Here is a 15,410-nt window from a genome sequence, read left to right as displayed (position 1 = left end):
CCACAGTTCTGAGATGAAGGTACCTTCTTCTAAACTACTGAGGTATTTGGGATTAAGAGAGCTAAATCACCAACAAGATCCCCAACTAGTTACTGCTGAGGATAGAAAGATTTAAAACCTGTTTATATTAGGTACATTTTTTAAAAAACTAATTTCACAGAAAATAGGGACAGGGCACAGGGCAAGTCATCCACTTTGTTACAGCTGTATGAAAAGAAAAATTATCTGAAAAACAGTAGAGAGTATGTTTTATGGGCTAAAATATACCGGAAAACCTGGTTTATTAGCATGGGAGCCTTTCTTTCTGCGACTTACCACTTAAATTGCTCTTTCTCCACCCATCCCTCACAATGCAGTTAAAAGTATTAGTCTGCTCTGACATTCTGCCTTCCTCTTTCCTGCCAGAACCACTCCATCGCTTACTCATTGTTGGCCAAAATTACATGCTAAGTCATCTACTTTCAGAGGTGAGAGCACATACTCATATGCAAGTCTCTAACCCACTCTAAAGTAAAGTTTCTCCTAAAGAAGCAGTCTATTTTCCTCGGATTACGAGGTGAAGTTTGAAGTCTGTCTCACCTCTACCTTTCCTTAAGGAACATGCCTCCTCTGCCACCATCCAGAGACCCTGTTAACACTGTGATTCCCATGCCTTACCTTGCATTCTATCTTCCCCCAAACCAGCCACCAAAAACTGTAGAAATCAAGTTCTGCTCCTTCAAGGGGCTATTAGTTAGAAAGCTAGAATAAATTATGCATAATTAGGCCAGTGAGAGTGGCATAACAGATTAATGCATTATTCACTAAGAGAGGTGGTTCCCAAAGGAATGGTCCCAAAGGAGGGAGGGGGGGGTGGGAAAGAGGAGGGTTTTGCCCACAGGGGACAGTTGGCAATATCTGGAGACACTGTTCGTTGTCACATTAGGGGTGTGCTACTGTCATCTAGTGAGTAGAGACCCAGGACACTGCTAAGCATCTTACAACACATAGGACCTCTCCCTGTGACAAAGAATTATTCTGCCCAAAATGTCAGTAGTACTGAGGTTGTGAAACCCAGCTCTAAGAGGTAATATATTTCAGTTAACAACGCCTTTGTTCCACAGGTTTAAGTTTCTATTCCAGGCACTAGGCATGCTGACTAGAGATGTATTTTGTAGCATGTAAGCATCAATCACACCCCTGAGACAGGTACCTATTTTCTATTCATATGAAACTAGTTCCATTTATCAGACTACAGACTCTAGCTGAAGGCTTAATGATATTTTATTTGGTTGGTTTTCTTAATGTTTATGTTTAAAATACAAGTTTAACCAAAAAATATGAGTTCAACAAAGAAAAACTTCCATTGTCATATCTGCTTCAGATATTTTTGAAGAAAAAAATTATAGGTACAGTTAAAGCCCACCTCCCCATCTATTCTCCTCCCTCCTAGCAGATATATCATTTCCACATGTATTTTATACTTATCTACATACATCTACATAAATATATAGTTATCTGTTTAAGGTACTAAATTTTAAATGAATGTTATTATACTATACATTTCTTCTCTCTCAATGTTTGTCCATTTTGTTTTCTTCATGTAAATCCAGTTAGTTCATTTTGATCACTGTACAGTACAAATAAAGCAGCTTACATAATTTTCCTCCTAAGGAGTGACTGGGTCGTCTCCACATTGCCACTATTTGTATGCACCTGTAACATGTCTCCTAACACACACATGCTGAGAGTTTGGGTAGGTCTGGTATCTTAGGAGAAGTGGACTTGTGGGGTTACAGTGCTACGAATCGCCAAATTGCTCTCCAAAGTGTCCCTGAACTAAGTTTTCATTATATTGCACTTAGAAATGCAGATGACTGATCTTACAGTTTTAAAACAAGCAAACAAAAAAGAATCAAACCTTTGCCTTCTGCAGAACTATATTAACATATGAGGATTAAAATACATGGCATGCTAGTGAATTTTTTCAGAAACACCTTCTATCAAGTAATTTTTGTTCCAAGAAGAGAAACTGTACTCCATATGTCCAATAAAGGCAGTGTCAATAAATAAATAAGCAAACGCATTTGTGGACCATGACTGAATGTCAAATCAAACAATCAGTTATCAAACCATTTTGAAACTGTTAGAGAAATTTATATATGGACTATGTATTAGATGATATTAAGAAAATATTAAGCTTGTAAAAGGGATAAAAGCATTGTGGTTCTTTTTTAAAGTCCTTTTTTAAAAAATGTATAAAAAGATGAAATCTTATATCTGCACTGAATACTTTAGCAAAAACTGAGGAGTGATAGATGAATCAAGTGTGGCAAAATCTTGACAAAAGTTGGCTATATGGGTTATCACACTAAGTGAAATAAGTCAGAAAAAGACAATTATATGACATCACTTATATGTGGAATCTAAAAAAATAGCACAAATGAACTTATTTACAAAACAGAAACAGACTCACAGACATAGAAAACAAACTTATGGTTTACCAAAGGGGAAGCCAGCGAGTGGTGGGAGGATAAATTAGGAGTATGGGATTAACAGATACACACTACTATATACAAAATAGATAAACAACAAGGACCTATTGTATAACACAGGGAACTATATTCAGTATTCTGTAATAACCTACAGTGGAAAAGAATCAAAGCAAAAACAGATAGAGATATATACATATATACATGTATAACCAAATCACTTTGCTATACACCTGAAATTAACACAATACTGTAAATCAACTGTACTTCAATTAAACAAACAAAAAACAAAAACAAATTGGCTATATGGGTCTCATTACACTATTTTTCTACTTTTGCTTACGTTTGAAAATTGTCATCATCATCATCGTCACCATCAGGCAGATAGACTAATAAAAGCAGGTAGACATTTGGCTGTGATAAAGAAAATCTCAACCTATAACCCTTCCATATGCCATAACTGGATTATTTTTCTCTCTGCAAGTAGTCAGACACGTTCTAAGATTTTATGAGCAAGATAACCCTATTAAATGCATTATAGTCCATATCCTTGAGGACAGCAGACACTGATTTATATTCAGAGAACTTACACCAAGACAATAGTACGAAATCAACTTAGCTGATTTAAACAGACTATCAAAAACGGCCCGCCCAAGACAAAATGAGTATAGAACATGACACTCCTCAAATTTCTGTTACAACGTTATTATCCCACATTTTCTGTGAAGTTCACAGATCTGCTTAATATTGATGCAACTAATATTGTATTGGCATCAACATGGCTAGTCAATTCTCACAAAAGAACCCCAAATGTAGGGCTTCCCTGGTGGCGCAGTGGTTGAGAGTCCGCCTGCCGATGCAGGGGACACGGGTTCATGCCCCGGTCCAGGAGGATCCCACATGCTGCAGAGCGGCTGGGCCCGTGAGCCATGGCCACTGAGCCTGCGCGTCCGGAGCCTGTGCTCCACAACTGGAGAGGCCACAACAGTCAGAGGCCCACGTACCGCAAAAAAAAAAAAAAAGAATCCCAAATGTAAAAGTAGAGAGAAACGTTAGGCAGCCTGAATTCTCTCTGGACAGGTACAACATCAAAGGCTTCACCGTAGCATTTTGTCCTTTGTGTGTGTTTGAGGGGAGGAAGAGGTGGAGGGGGCTGAGGGCAAGAGATACTGGGCAGAAGAGAAACTTAGCCCAGGGGCTTAATTAACGGTGGGGCAGGTGACCCCAAATCCTTGCTGGGACAGGGCAACATGGAGGACCTGAGGAAGCAACAATGCCGAGTCGGGCCAGCAACACACCCCAGGGAAAAATGCCGGAAGGACTGAGCCACGGCCTCTACTTATCTGTATTGTTTAGGACTCACTCCCCAGGCAAGGGCACCTTCAAGGCCTTAACTCCTGCCTGTCGACATATAGTCGCTAATCACTGTGATGTCCTAGCATCGTAATGCAATTACAGTGGCATTAATCCTGAGTCATGAAAATGACATAATTAATTACATTCATTTCAATCACAATTAAAATTACTGACTCATTCAAGTCTGACAGCATAAGTTTTGGAAATCAGGTACCCAAAGAGCGAGACTGGTGGCTTCTTAGAGTCAAACGGTCCCTTGAACTAGTTACAGCAGAGTAAAATGAAAGCTGCTAAAATCTCCATCAGACCACAAGCCAGGGTCTGAGAAGATGCATTTGTTCTATGGCTAGAGTGGTAAAAGTACAGCTGATGCAAAGCAAAAGACCCAATACCCTTCTCTCTTCTTGTTTTAACACACAGTTCTCAGGGAACAAAAACTAGGGTAGAGGGTAACTCTGTATTCTCCACTGAAGTTGAATGCTTACCTATAACACAGTTACTTGAAGGGAGGAGAAAATTTATATTCACCACTGTATTAACAATGAGAAAAAGTCATTAAACCCAGAAGAGGAAGGTACAATGATAGAGCTTCTTAAAGAGCTTTTATTCATGATCATATCTGAAGCTCAATGAGCTGGACAGAAGACATGGTAGAGTACAGCCAAGGACAGCAAAGAAGTATTTAAGCACAAAGATAATAATTCCCGAGGTTCGGCTTTCAGTTGGCTTATTCAATAAAAGCACAGAAGAAGTACAACACAAGAAGGGTTTAACTAGAGAGGGAGATTTGAAAACTGTTTCCAGAAATGTGCTTCACCAAGTAAAAGAGCAGCAAAAGGAATTTTCTGGTGCAGAAAATAAACGTAACTCTTGTCCCTCTTTACCTCATCTCTCCCTCTCAATTCCCTAAACCTATCATCAGCACTGTATCATTCAGACATCTCAAAATTGCACCCACACCCCTGGGACCCGTGGCCTGCCAGTGACCCTTGCCTAAGGCTCAACATTGACTTGTGCTTTGGCCGGCTCAACATTGACTTGTGCTCAGTTGGCTGAGGTACAGAGACACGATGCTCTGAGGGCAGGCGACTGCACCAGCCAGGCACATAGGTGCTCAGTGTTTCATCACCCTCTGCCTCTGTCTAGGACTGTGATACTACCTCTCGGCTGACTCTAAACACCAGAATGTACAGGTGTTTAGAGTCAGCTGAGACTGACTCTCAACAGGGCACACACCCTGCCACAGGGCAACTCAAGCAGGATGTAAGTCAGGATGGGAGTAGAGGTGCATACCATGTACAGTTGAGGTATTAATACAGATGAAAGCAGCACATAGCAGAGCCTAAATGAGATCTCACCTCATCCTTTGCTTATGCCACTATTTTAACATTTATCACAGTGGCCTATCAGATGCCTGTCTCCCCACAGGAGCCATGTCTTAATCATCTTGGGATCCCCTGTCAACCTCACAGGTAGCAAATGCTCAGTAACTACAATAGTCAATTCCCAACTGCACAGGCTAAAAGGGAGAGCAGCCACTCTGAATGAAATATGATAAATTCTGTAGGCATTAGCCACACTCTAAACCATTATTATATATATTTTCTCCTCCTACTCACTTCCACTCTTTCCTGGAGGTACCAAGAAAAAGGCAAAGACCAAAAATAGAAAAGACAGATGCATGATTAAAAAAAAAAAATCCAACAAGTGGAAATATTCACTCTCATTAGGCTGAAAAACCTAAAACAACGCTACAAACACCCTCAGCTAGTGGTTTTTTAATCCTCTTAACCTACCAAATTGAAACACTTTGTGCCCTTTTAAATTCATGGCCCAAGACATGCGCCACCACCACCCCAACCTGTAGGGTCCCATAGAATTTCACCCAAGAACAATGACAGCCCAAAATCTCACCAAGTACAACAAAAAATCAGCAATAAAGTTTGTTCTCTCCTTAAATCACAAGGGCACACATTTAAAAAGAATCCAGAAAAAAATTTTAGTAGATCTGCTACACCTGAGAGAAGGTATCTCTCAGGTCAATAAGAAGAGGACCAAGTAGAGCCAGAAATATCCAATCTTGGTTAACATGTTATTGGTGCTAACCCTTTGGTGTTTAAGTGGACACCATGAAGCTCTACTAGCTGCTTTAATCATTTGAACATAACAATCTAATTACACAAAAATGCACAGATGTTTTCACTCAGATTCTTTATTTCCTAAATGCACTATAGCATATAATTTCTACAATTCCTCTTAGACAAGCCTTCAGAAGATAAATTCCTTCTAGTGAAGTGTTTGACATTTTGACCATCTTTAACCCTATATCAGATGGGCACAAAATGGTTTCTATATTATTTTTGAAAAACACATAAAGCCTTAATCTTTTAATTAAATCAAGGGTTTATTTCTCCTTAATTTCACAGCCAGCACTTCCACAGAATTCTACTCCCCTTTGAACCCAGTGTCTTAAAAATTCTTAAAATTCTTAACCCAAGTGAAAGCGTTTATTGGGACAAAGGCAAAGCACACATATAGAAGCAGGGACTGCTTAGCTCGGTTGACTTGTTAACTCACTTCTAACAAAAATTAAGTGAGTTTCTTTACTACAGGACTTTTCTGAGCCTTTGTTACTATACATTATTAGCCTCCAAAAGGAATGTGTAGCATGTGGTGATTCCCAAGCTTATTTCACACAGGAGTTATTTTTTTATTTCATGCATTACTAATTAGTTTTTAGCAGGAAAGAATATTTTGAGGAACATAATTTGAGAACCACAAGTTATAAGGTGCTAATGAAACCTCAAACATAGGTTTAACTTAACACCAGATAGTCCGATTAGCCTTTTTTTTCTTAAGACCATTAACTACCATGGGCAACCACCTTTAAATACATACCTTTAGAAATACCCTATAAGAACACATAGATGAACCAGCACATATTACATCTTTACAGTAAAAACTCATCCAAAAGTCAGAAGGCGGCTATTTTGCATAAAGGTCAGAATTATGAACAATCCAAGGCCCATAAAATGTACTACTCTATGCATATTTGAAGTTCAAATTGGGTAGATACATCTACCCAATTTGGATACTTTAACCATTAAAATGAAAAGGAAGACTTACCAACAGAAGCTGAGCTTTTAAGAACTGATTCTTTTGAGACTCCTTTTTCAATTCGTAACGTGGCCCACTGTTCAAAAACAACAAGTATTAATGTAAACTGTGCCACAGACACAATGCAAGATATTTAAACCATGCTTATGTAGACATGAAATTAATCATTAAGCCCTGGTGTTATGTGAATTGAAGAGATACCCCACTGAATCTCTGATATAATAGTATTCCAAATCCCAGGTATACTCTTATATTAGTTACTGGTAATGCCCAAATAAAAGGAGGAAAAGATCATGTTTACCCTATTAAAAAACCCTCACACACACGTGGTACCCCAATAAATTACTCCTTGGAAAGGTCAGAAAGCATGAAGGGCAAGAGCATAGACTATGGCATCAAGTCTATCTGGGTTTAAAATTACTTAATCCCTCTCAGCCTCAGTTTCCTCATCTGTAAAATGAGGATAATAGTTCCTATTCCATAGGGTTGCTATGAAGATTAAATGAGATTAACACATGTAAAGACATAAACACAGGGCACAAAGAATATTATTTTCATAAGAAATTAGGCATTCAAGGATGAGACACACTCAAAGATGCCTAATTGCCTGTATCAGACAAAGCTTTCAAAAGGAGCAGTGTGAGACTTGGAAAGCTGGAAAGGAATCCATGAAATCACTAACTAAAAAGACTTCTGCCAGGAGACTGGGATTGACATATACACACTACTATATATAAAATAGATAACTAATAAGGAACTACGTATAGGACAGGGAACTCTACTCAACACTCTGTAATGGCCTATGTGGGAAAAGAATCTAAACAAGAGTGGATATATATATATTACTGATTCACTTGGCTGTACAGCAGAAACTAACACAATATTGTAAATCAACGATACTCCAATAAAAGTTTTAAAAACAAACAAAAGGTTAAAAAGAGATGTGGGGGCTTCCCTGGTGGCACAGTTGAGAATCCGCCTGCCAATGCAGGGGACACGGGTTCAAGCCCTGGTCCAGGAAGATCCCACATGCCGTGGAGCAACTAAGCCCGAGCGCCACAACTACTGAGCCTGTGCTCTAGAGTCCACGAGCCACAACTACTGAGCCCACGTCCTGCAACTACTGAAGCCCACACGCCTAGAGGCTGTATTCCGCAACAAGAGAAGCCACCGCAATGAGAAGCCTGCACACCACAACGAAGAGTAACCCCCACTCGCCTCAACTAGAAAAACCCGCACACAGCAATAAAGACCCAACGCAGCCAAAAATAAATAAATAAATAACTTAATTTTTAACATCTATATATATATTATCTAGATGACTACAATTCTAGAAGCTAACAATGTCTAAATTGACCTTATTTGGGGAGGTGGGAGAAGAGCAAAACAAGAGGTAAAAGGCACTATAATTATAATTACGACTTAGGCACTCTTGAAGGGGCAAAAAGACAGAATTTATTAAATATGTCAAGGCAAAAACCTCAGTTGTTGCTGGGCTTGAAGGGCTCAAGCAGAGAGGTAAATATTTTTTCTCAAATAAATAAGAAAATAAGTAGTAGGGAATAAATAACCTAAAACATGTACACGAAGGTCAAGGAGCAAAGCATGATCTGACTACGTCAGGACCCCTGCACAACATCCCAAAGAGCAAAGTAGGAACATGCCATGGGTGCTTAGAAAACAGCCTATGAATAGAGGCTTAATCTTCCCAGCTTCAAGTGGCAAGTCACAAATGATAATAGGCTCAGAGTCTTAATCTGGTTGCGTCCTTTTCTCTTCCTTGCTGATCTAGGCAGGAATTCTCAAACTCCGGACTTTACCTCCCATCTCTTCTCAATAGAGGTAAAGGTTTATTTCCACAGTTTTTCACGTTAAAGCCTTGTTACCTATTATCAGTTGTAAGGAGACCTAAGACATGATTAAAATAAAACTTTGTCAACAATCAATCATCCTTATCCTGGAGCTCACTTTTTTCATTGTGGGCATGTGATTTTATATTTTATATAAATGGTAATTACCTTAGACTAGAACAATTAGTCCACGCTTATAAGATGGAAAACATTAGTATTCTTTGGCTATTATGGGCTGAATTGTGTCCCACACAAAGCGCCCCAAAAATTCATGTGTTGAAGCCCTAATGCCCAGTGCCTCAAAATGTGACTATATTTGGAAACTGGGCCTTTAAAGAGGTGACTCAGTTAAAATGAGGCCCTTAGGGTGAGGCCCTAATCCGGTATGACTGGTGTCCTTATAACAAGAGGAAAAGAACCAGGGTCATATACAGAGAAGGCAGACCATGTGAGGTCACAGCAAGACAGCACCATCTAAATCTAAGGAGAGAGCCCTCAGAAGAAACCAAAGCTGCTGACACCTTAATTTTGGACTTCTATCCTCCAACACTGTGAGAAAATAAATTTCCATGGTTTAAGCCACCCAGTCTATGGGACTTTGTCATGGCAGCAAACTAATATGGGGGCATTCCTCCAATAACATCATGTGCTCCAAAGAGCTCCCTGTGCCATCATCAGAAGTTTCAGAAGACAGACCCTCTCCTGAAATGCTAACTCTGAGGTCTATCCTCCAAAATGTAGTCACAATGTTCAAGATTAGCAAGTTTTAAGGTTGGAGGAGAAGTCACTTAATGCCAAAAGGAATTTGTGCTGGAAAACGGTTTTCTTCTTTGGGCTAACTCTCCAGTGAAAATGACCAAGTGCCTATGCTCTGCAGCTGGACAGACAGAAGTACACGTGAACTGCAGTTCTGCCACTTCCTTGCTGTAATCATCTCAGACAAGACTTTAACCTCCTGGGGTCTAAGTTTCATCATCTCTGAACAATACCAAGGGTTGTTGTAAAGATTAAAGGAGATAATCTATCCAATGACCATCACACAATCAGCCACAAGGTAGAAAAACATTGGCTTTCTCCTCCCTCCCTACATCTATATAGGTGCCAAAATGATCAGTTTGTTTTCCAGACCATCAGTGCATCTCCCAATAAATAGCTATTTCTCTTTCACCACGCCAGCTTCTCTAGCTGATCAGGTAAGCCCAAATACAGAGGAAGAATATCTCTTTAGAGGTTCTAAATCTCTTGAGGTATCTCAGGACACATCTACCTCAAGGCACCAGGAAAGACGCAGCTCTGTCTGCAAAGGGCCCTGAAGATAGCAGCTTCGAACAATCCTGGCTACCACTCCCCATCTCACTACCCCTACCAAGAAGGGTGACAACTTTCAATCCAGTTTTCACCCCCACTTAATTTCAAAATCCTCTTGGAAGAAAATAAGTAGCTGTCCACAATTCACCAAAATAAAGGGTTAAGTATAATTTTTAAAGCTTAGGCCAAAAGCTTGCAAAAACGAGACACTGTCACCTAGACAATTCCACTTTCAGTTTTCACACTAAAAAGACATTTAAGAATTGACTAAATGGAAAGAAAAAAAGGAAAAATGTATAAAATTATATAAAAATTCAAAATATTAGGCTTACTCAAATAATAGGTGGCCATCATCTGTAGCAAAACAAGTCTCTCAGCAGAGTCTGTCATTTTAGCAGAGTAGAACTCAGGCTCTAGATTCACATTAAAATCCTGATTCTACTACTGACAGCTGTATGCCACTGTCCAGACAAATCACCTCTCTGAACCTCCATTCTCCAGTCTATCAATGGGAATAATAACAGACCCTAACCCAGAGAGGTGCTGTAGAATTAAGTTATCTGAAAAGCATATTGCTTTGGTAGCTTTTCTTTATTATTACTTTCTGTCATAAAGAGTCATGGCCTTCTAGCAGATTTATTATATTTCCAACACCAGGGATAATACCTGAGTGTTATAATAAGAGGTGTTTATCATCTGAAAATTATTGACCTGCCTTTTTAAAATGACAGAAAACTAATTGGTGGATGGAGGAAATGGTAAGGGAAAGAATAATAACTAAAATAAAAGGCAGGAGTAGGTTGTTCTGAGTATGTAAGTGTGCTGACCCATCAAAGATCTGAAGGTAGGTTAAATCTTAGCCACACAGGAGCAAAAAAAACCCCAAAAAAACACAACCAAAGAGTGTTCCAATTCAAACTCCACTAAGATTTGAGCACCTACTATGTATCAAGTGCTTTTATTCACCTCTCTTCATTTAATCTGCACAATAACTCTGTGAGGCATATTCCTGTATACACATGTAGAAACTAAGGTGGAGATGTTGAGTGATTTGCCCAAGGTTACAATGCCAGAAATTTGGAGTAAGTTGTTCATGCATCCATCTTATTCCTCAAAAGTTGAGGGAAAAATCAGTCCATTAACATTTATCTTCTCTGTCTACTATTTGTATTATCTGGTTAGATTAGATAATTTACATATCATTCCCCTGCCTTCTTCTTCTCCATCAATCCTATATTCTCTTCCCAATCTTTATTCCCCTCTATGAACCTTAAGCCAATGAATAGCAATCCTTAGGTCAATCAATAGGAAGCATCATTAACCTTGCAGGGTTGAGAACAGCATATTTCAACCTTTAATCCATACTCCTGTTTGACAAACATAAAAAATTCACACACACTCTCCCAGAGATTCAGATATATACATCCCACCATGCAGATGGACTATCCTCTACAAATCCTCTCAGCCAAAAGTTTTACTTTTCATGGTTTGTATTCCTAAAACAATTTTCCCTAATATACTGCTACCACATTGGCATATATACTCCTAAGAAATTGTTATATACCCCTTGAAAATCACTGGTTTAGAGAATCACTACACTTACTCTAGGCTAAGAATTCAAGCCTTACCCTCAAGCAGCTTGCCATATCAGGGACCTATGAACACATCTAGAGATATTCAGCAATGCAGAAGGCAGCATTCAGTAGGTACTCAATAAATAATTATTACCTGAACTGATGAGCTAAGAAAGGGCCCAAGAAGAGCATATAGCTGGCTGAGTTACTTGACAATTAGCAGTTACCACAGTCAGCTATTCTGAAGGTACCCCACACACATTGCAACTTCCAGAATTTGAGTTTATGATCACAAAAAATCTAACCATTGTCAAGAAAACTTATCAAAGTAAACACATCATGTACCAAACTAAATGACCTTTTAAAATGGTGTGTAAATTGTGACCAAGGAAACCTGTGAAATAGCTAATTCCAATCAAAGAGCCCAAAGAATATTCTTGGGACTGGAATGCAAAAGAAAGAAAGAAGCAAATCAGTTGAGAACATACTAAAGAATAATGAGTAGCAGAAGGGCAGAGCCTTGAATGGACTCTACAAAAAGGCAGGGTATGTTTCCAGATCTAAAGATGTTCTAATATTAAACAACCAGCACACTTTTTAAGAGAATTATCCCCATAGTTGGCAAAAAAAAGCAGTCCACTGTACCAACCTCTGCCTAACAGAAATGTCTCTGAAACATCTAACGCTGTTCTGGTTAGAGGATGGAAAACCCTGGGTTGCCATCTCCCTCTTCTGTGCCTAAAGCAGATATCGCTGTGGAATGATAGCTCTTTCCTGAGGGGCCCAGCTGCTTCCAAACACAGGCACTCCAGGCAGCTACCACCAAGTCAGAGTTGGCTCACAAAATGAATCCCCATTCTAATTCCATATATGCCAAGCATCTCTCTGACCTAAAAACTTTGGTCTGAGCTAAGAGGATGGTTCCTTATGCTGCCATCTACCTGGTTTCCAAGCTAGGTGGTGTATCTCCCACTATAATTAGAAAACTAGCATTCTTGAGAGTTTGATTAACAAGGAGTGCACCTCTAAGTCTCTTCAAGTCTAGATGGACAAAAATTAAAACTTGAGGCCCTGCCACACTGAAGCCAGACCCTGGACTGGAGACATCCCTTCAAAGTATAATAGTTATTTGCCAGGCTAACAGCAACTAGCAGGCCTCTCTCCTTGACATCTCTTTAGCTGTATCCTGACTTACTCAAGCAAGCATATAGGAATCAGCACCTGGAAGACAGGGTGTGCAACTTACTTTAGTCTATCCTCACTTGGGGTATCCATTCCAAAAGACATTGCTACATGGGAGAACAGTTCAATCATTTCAGTTCTGAGAAAGAGTGAACACCAGCTGAAGAGGATCAACTGCTACGGGGAGAGTATTCTGAAGATCTAACAGTAAGAGGTAGCTAAGAAATTCACAGTAGAGTGTGACCAAGTTCAGAGTGTCACATCAACAAGATAAGTTCAAGACTGTGAAATATCTCCCAAGTAGAAACAACAGAACTTTTAAAACATGAGGGCTGAGGATGAAGAATCAAATATAACTTCAAAGACTAGACAGAAAAATAGCCACAAAGAGAAGTACAACAAAAATGTGGGGTAAAACAGGAGATAAGCAGCTAGAATAGATTTGCAGGAGATTAGCTGGTGGGAGATCTGCTGGTAATCTCCAGGTAAGAGATAAAAGATTAGAGATGTATATCTGGGAGCCACCCTCCTGCCTGAGGGAGAAGAGCAAATAAAGCCACGCCTGGGGGCAGACATAGAATAAGGGCAGAAAACTGTGAACCGTATTAGAAGGTACTTTAGTAGCTACAGAAACAAGGATGCTAGAATCTAAGTAATAATATTATTACTTTATTATTACTTTAATAATAAGAATAATATTATTCTTTTAATAGTAGCAAACACATACAGATACCATTCTAGGATGCTTGACATATTTTAACTCACTTAAACAACCCTATGGAAATAGTTGTTATTGTTACTCCTATTTTATAGATGAGGCAAATGAAGCACAAGAAGTAGGTGACTTCCCTATGGTCATATACTGAGAAGCAGAGCTGGGATTTTGGTACCAAATCAAAGCAAATCTGCATCCAAAGTCTGCACTATTAACCAATAGCTGCAGGCCCTCTCCTCAGTTAAGACTCCTGTCTCCACCACTTAATTCAAGCAAACCACTGAACTTCTCAGAGTCTCAGTTTCCTTACCTGTAAAGGGGAATAACACTTGCTCTCCCTACCTTCCAAGGCTTTGGGGAGCATCTGATGAGAGGATCAACAGGGAACCCTCTGTGATTTAATAAAGCCCTGTATTAAGGGTAAGCTGTAGTTGTTCCCCATCAGGCCCACTTAGAGTTGAGGTCAAGGAATACAGATTTTCAATGACATTTCAAGTGCCATTGGTTAGATTAAATTTCCATGACTCTGTTAAAATATAATTAGACTTCTTTCTACCATCCAGCAATTGGTTTCTTATATTGAGCATACACTAGAACATGATGCCTTTCTGGACAGGATGCCTTAGTCCACGAAAGGACCTCTGAAACCTGGGGCTGTAAAAACTAAGGACACTGAGGTGACAGCTGCCCGGCAGAAAGGATATAAAGAAATTCGGTGATAGAAAAGGTGGTTGCATTGATATTCTGATCAGTAAAAATCATAATAACAACAGCAGGGGGTGGAGGTAATTCTGCCTCCAACCACAGCAACAACAGGGTGGTCCAGTGGTTTTAGTCCGAATCCCTCCAGCTCTGCGGGAGAGGAGGGATGCAGCCGCGATAAACTAAAACGCACACCCCCTCCAGACCACTGACTTTCCCCTCGCGTCTACTCGTCTTTCAGCTCTACCTTCGTTTCGCATCGCCCCAGGATCTCCCTAAAGCCCTCGGAGGAGGGGTCGCGGCATGCCCCCATGCACTCACCTCTAAAGTTTTCACCAGGATCTTCATGTAGAGCTCGGAGATGCCCAAAGACAACCCAAAGGCCGAAGGCAGGAGTATGAAGCCGAGCACCAGAGTCAGCCAGGTGTAAACGATCTTCCCGGCCAGCTCCCCGCTATCCATGGCTCGGCGCACCCAGAAGGGGTCCACGGAGGAGGTCCGAGCGCGACAGCTTTCCCTGTCCCCAGCTAGTCAGTTGGCAGCTCCGGGAGCAGAGGTGCGGGGCCCGGCTCCCCGGAGTCAGCGCCGCCGCCGCCTGCCACTCACCTCTGCAGGGAAAACAAGAGAGGACGGGAAAAACTTTCAGGAGGACAGCAATTTCCTTCCTCTTAGGGCTCCACCTCGCCGCGGCCGGCTGACTCTTTCTGGGCTGGAGGCCCAGGCCCCCTGCTGCCGCTTGCGCAGACCTGGTAGCGCCCGCCAGGCGACCAGGGCTGGGGGTGAGCGTGGAGACACGCGAGCGCAGCGGGGAACGTGTCCCACCCTGTGCCTGATTTCAGTTGGGTGGTGACTGGGTCAACTCAGCGTTGAGTCACGGAGGCCCTCCCGGAACGAGGATCCCTGCGGCGCCGTGCACCGCACCACCTCACACCAGCCGCTGGCGGAACTGACGCCTGGTCCAGGACTGCGCGGCTGGTGGGCTGGCTCGGACGCCCAGCGCCCAATTTCTGCACCCTGCCTTCGCCCCACCTCCTCCGCCACCCAACAGGGAGCTTCTAGTAGGGATCTGCACGGAAAGCGCCGCAGCCTCCCGGGCGGCCTCCAGTCTTCCCCGCGCCCCGCGTCGCCAGCACTC

At 41.1% G+C, this 15,410-nt stretch overlaps 1 protein-coding gene across 2 annotated transcripts in view; it reads right to left on the bottom strand.

Moving 5' to 3' along the window:
- The window catches only part of GPAT3 (glycerol-3-phosphate acyltransferase 3), a 56,797-nt gene extending 41,607 nt beyond the window's left edge, over positions 1 to 15,190 (bottom strand). The window contains exons 1-3 of one of the 2 annotated variants that reach the window (XM_024755899.1): positions 15,098 to 15,190; positions 14,597 to 14,883; positions 6,954 to 7,020 (exon numbers count right to left, since the gene is read on the bottom strand). In XM_024755899.1, coding sequence (XP_024611667.1) covers positions 6,954 to 7,020; positions 14,597 to 14,737 — 208 coding nt within the window. In that variant the 5' untranslated portion in view covers positions 14,738 to 14,883; positions 15,098 to 15,190. Of the gene's footprint in view, positions 1 to 6,953; positions 7,021 to 14,596 lie in introns of both variants that reach the window. The other variant, XM_024755898.1, reaches the window with a different exon arrangement.
- Between the last annotated feature and the right edge of the window lie 220 nt (positions 15,191 to 15,410).

Source organism: Neophocaena asiaeorientalis, unplaced genomic scaffold (genome assembly GCF_003031525.2).
Source record: "Neophocaena asiaeorientalis asiaeorientalis breed wild unplaced genomic scaffold, Neophocaena_asiaeorientalis_V1.1 scaffold173, whole genome shotgun sequence".
Lineage (NCBI taxonomy): Eukaryota > Metazoa > Chordata > Mammalia > Artiodactyla > Phocoenidae > Neophocaena > Neophocaena asiaeorientalis.
This window is presented reverse-complemented; position numbering and strand designations above follow the sequence as displayed.